Source organism: Vigna unguiculata, chromosome 2 (genome assembly GCF_004118075.2).
Source record: "Vigna unguiculata cultivar IT97K-499-35 chromosome 2, ASM411807v1, whole genome shotgun sequence".
Classification (NCBI taxonomy): domain Eukaryota; kingdom Viridiplantae; phylum Streptophyta; class Magnoliopsida; order Fabales; family Fabaceae; genus Vigna; species Vigna unguiculata.
This window is the reverse complement of record NC_040280.1, coordinates 20,742,356-20,746,978: the sequence shown is the minus strand read 5'-3', so window position 1 is coordinate 20,746,978 and position 4,623 is coordinate 20,742,356. Positions and strand designations below refer to the sequence as shown.

Genomic DNA, 4,623 nt, shown 5'->3' with positions numbered 1-4,623 from the left:
TATTATTATTTCTACATCTAAAAGTTAAACTATTTTCTTAATTTGGAAGTAGAATGTTTTTTAGTTAAAACATTTTGTACTGAAAATTAAAAACGGAACAGCACCCGTTCCGAATTATGATTGTCTTAGTCGTTTGTCGCGCATAACTGACTGACTCTCTGTCAACTCAAACGGCCACACATTCAAAACAAGTTCCCCACCTTAACCGGTCAAACTCGGCGTCGTTTCGATAATCTCACAAAGCCACGTTTCCAATCCTCTGCAAACGCACCCACACAAATTCCCTACTCCAAACCAGTTAGAAAACAGTTTCCACTAACCAACTCCACTGCCTTTTCTACACGAGGGAGGTAACCACCGTAACCTCTTACGCCTCCACGCACAAGATCGCACGATATTTTCTTTCCCAAAGCGTGAAGAGTCACCTCCCTGCAAGCATTTTCGACATTTTCTTTCTCTTCTCTCTCTCTTTGGAATCTTCCTTCTGCGCGGAACCCTAACTCTGTTATGTACCTACCCATTATTTAATTGGGTCGTTTTTATAATTGGGGTTGCCGGCTTAACAAATCAATCATTTGGGGTTGGAGGAACAAGAGGAGTGAGGGGTTCACTTTTACGGTTTTTAATTAGGGTTCTTTGTCTTGTGCCGATCCTGTCATTTCTTGATTCTCTGACATCGATGCAAATTTTGGGTCTGGTGGGTGATTGTTGAATCAAATCCGCGGAAAGTATTGTTCTTTTCCTTCCTCTGGGGTCGTGGAATGGATTTGGGGGTTTCTGATGAGATGTTAGGCACTTTTGTGCCTATAGTAGTTTACTGGATTTATTCTGGGATTTACGTTGTTTTGGGGTCGTTTGCTGAGAGTTATCGGTTACATTCGAAGCAGGAAGAGGACCAAAAAAATTTGGTGTCAAAGGGTGCTGTGGTTAAAGGTGTTCTCCTTCAACAACTAGTTCAGGCTGTGGTTGCAACCCTCTTGTTTGCGGTAAGTTTTTCGCGGTGTGATGAGTTTGCAGTTTCTTTCTTTTTGTGAATGATTTTATATTTTTTACGTGAAGATGCATTAATGAAGTGAATCTTGCATTACCGAAACGGCTTTTAAGACGTTTAATTGCTCAACACGTTTATGTTTTGGCTTCTTTATGTCTTTTGGGAAATGCTAGACACTATACTCCAGACAAACTGTTTTCGTTTCTTTTTGGTTTGGTTGTGTTTATTACGTCACAAGTAACACTCCTTTGCAAAGATTTTGTGTGCTTGATCCAGTATGGTGTGTAATAATGATATATATTTTTTCTTTCTATTATTGATTATGATAAAGTTTGATTGCTATTTGGCATATGTGAGTTTAGTACTCTATTCTTCATTAGAGGTTGAACATTTAGTGCGTGTGTGATTGAATTGTTGTTTGACCTATATGTTTATCATAGGCTACTTCATAAGGGATAGTTTGGCCTATAGATACTTTAATGGGTTATTCTTGTAACCTTTTTCTTAATGGTAGTAAATATGCTATTAGCCCAAAACGAGTTACCTTCAAAAGAAGATGACGTGTGCTGAGCTCCAGAGAAAAAAGTTTCTTTGAGGGGTGGATGGTGTTGGTTTTGCGCCGATTGAGCGAAAGATATAGAAAATCGATTAAAGTGGATCGAAGTAGATTGCATGATTTTTAGTCCAGTGAAAAGTAGAAGAGAGAGACCAAAACGTTGGAAGAAGTTGGCGGGGAAAATCTTAGGCTAAATAATACTCTTGAAGCATTGGCTTTTAACCATGTCAAACAGGATTAAGTTCGAGTCTGGATTCTAGACTGATTTTTTTTTTTGATCTTCTATTAAACATTAAAAATACATTGTGTTAATATTTTAAATAATTTTTTAATATATTTTAAAACAACAAAATTAATGATAATTAATATATTATAGAGATAAAATAGAAAAATAACAAAACAAAATCTAATAGAGAATTCGGTTAAGTTTTAATGGTTGTTTGGTGGAAGTTTCATTTAATCATGAATACTTAGAATCATTCATTATTCGATGAATGATTAGAATCTATTTGATTGATCATAAATTATATAAATTATTTATTATCTATTCAGTTTAAAATGAAATCATTTATAGTTGTATTAAATGAGGAATAAGGTGATGTAATAGTGTGGTATTTTTACAGCATAAATAACATGTTTGGAAAAGCTTATGGCAGCATAACAAGTTCTTTATAAAAATATATAAAATAAGCTGCATGTTTTGAACATTAGTTGACATTTAACAACTTTTCTTTTCTCTGAAAAATAAATAATTTTCATGATCTGAAATTTGTAGCTTATGATTATTTTCTAACAGCCTTTTCCCTTTTAACTTGAAACACAGTCTTACGGAAAATGAATTTTTTTCTTACATCTAAACAAAATTAATTACTTTAGAACTACCCCTTTAGCAAACTTTCCCTACAGAAACTGATTTTTTATTGAAATTATCTAATTTTCACAGTTGTCCCAATCACATCCGATGATTTAACTTTTCTCTCAGCTTTGGAAAGTTAGATTCCCACTTATCACGTTAGAATTACTTTGTTAGAAACATGTAAAAAAATTATTGGGAAACAATGTTTTTATATAATAAATAAATAAAATAAGAAACAAACATTTTCAGCGTCTAATTCCTGGGAAACTAAATATTTTCCTTGTACCAAATGTCTCCTTTGTGTCCTCTTCAGCTTCCCCTGACTAAGAGGACATATGCTCTTGATTATATCTTTATAATTCTAATTCTTTAAGTACTCCTCTTTAGCTTCACCTGATTTTATCTTTTATAATTTATTTTTTGTTGCTTGGGGACGTTGAAAAGTATTAGGAATATATACACTAATAGTAGTTCCCCTTATATAAAAGTGATATCCTAAATGATTTTTCACTTATTTTGCTGTTTGACTGAAGTATGCCAAGCGGATTTTAAGAACTTTATGACAAAAAAAAAATGAAAATTCACATGCATGACATATGTAAGAAATGTAATATATTTTCTTATAAGCAGAGAGATATATAATTGTATTAAGTATTATGAAAGAAAGTTAAAGTATTACCTCTAAAATCAAATATTATAATTAAAAATATTAAATATAAAACAGAGTTAAAATATTCCCCACTCCCTCTGCCCCTGCTAACCTTAATCTTCCTTGAGTAAGGAAACACATTAAGTAAAATAATCCAGCTTTAATGAAACTGTTTGCTTATTGCATGGTTATCCGAGCTCTGGGGTATGTATGCATTAAACCCTTAGAGGAGAAATTTTGTTGTTCATAGTAGGTTTATCTAGCTTTAGTAGTATTGCTTCTTGTGGTCTCATCCCTAAAATATTCTTTGATTCTTAAAGAAATTCTCTACGACAGAAAAGTTACCAGTTTTTAGAGTGTTCTGTTCTTGTTGTGTGAAATTTTATCGTGTAACTCATTGATCCAATTGTAGCTTTTGTGTTTAATATAGGACACATGATTGATTCTAGATAACAACATTGTAATTGATATTTGTTAATTGTGTAGCTGACGGGAAGTGATAGCCAAAATACGACCAGCCAGAATACTTCTCTACTTGTTTTAGCAAGACAATTTGTTACTGCTATGCTTGTAATGGACGCATGGCAATACTTTATGCACAGATACATGCATCACAACAAGTTCCTATACAAACATATCCACTCTCTGCATCACAGACTGATTGTACCCTATTCATATGGAGCTCTATACAATCACCCTGTGGAGGGGCTTCTGAATGACACTGTTGGTGGAGCTTTATCTTTCTTAGTCTCAGGGATGAGTCCTCGAGCCTCCATCTTCTTCTTCTCGTTTGCCACCATTAAAACGGTGGATGATCACTGTGGGTTATTGATCCCTGGAAACCTTTTCCATATATTTTTCAAAAACAACTCAGCCTACCATGATGTACACCATCAGCTGTATGGCAACAAGTACAACTTCTCACAGCCATTCTTCATCATGTGGGACAGAATCTTGGGTACCTACATGCCATACACATTGGAGGAGAGGGAAGGTGGTGGTTTTGAAACTAAACCTTGCAAAGATTACAAGGATGATTAACCATTTAGCTTGATGAGCATTCTTTATCTGTACTAGTATCGTTTTCTCCTGGTATGAGCAGCACTGCCACAGTGATCATGTGATGCCTGTATATACATATGATGTGTCCTGTTCTATATTGTTATTTTTGTTTCCCCTATGTCCATACTAGATAGACATAATAAAGGAAATTGAGGTGCTACCTATTACCATTTGATTTTCACCCTTGTATTGCTTGCTGCTACACTCAGTTATACCTTGTATCCCTCATGTCTTACAATGTTTAACTTGCCTACGAATGCCATCTTACAATGTTTTTCTTGCTGAATTTTCTGTCTGGTTCTATTTTTCTGGCAGGGTTATTTAATGAATATTGTATCTGTAAAATGGACCTGTGTCTAATCATGTACAGGGTGGACCCCTTCATTTTTATGATTGAATGAGATAGGTGAATGTATCTGCTAACCATTTGTATTCTAGCGAACTCTTAATTGTTTGTGGGGGAAGACGTGTATTATGACAAGAAAAAATGCCAAATTTGCTTAAGCTTC

General features: G+C 34.4%; 1 protein-coding gene across 1 annotated transcript; it reads left to right on the top strand.

Moving 5' to 3' along the window:
• The first annotated feature begins 399 nt into the window (after positions 1 to 399).
• Positions 400 to 4,400, top strand: LOC114173611 (sphinganine C4-monooxygenase 1). The gene is made up of 2 exons (XM_028058099.1): positions 400 to 986; positions 3,539 to 4,400. Exons 1-2 carry the CDS (start codon positions 762 to 764, stop codon positions 4,091 to 4,093), a joined length of 780 nt encoding a protein of 259 aa, XP_027913900.1. The 5' UTR covers positions 400 to 761; the 3' UTR covers positions 4,094 to 4,400.
• Positions 4,401 to 4,623: the final 223 nt, after the last annotated feature.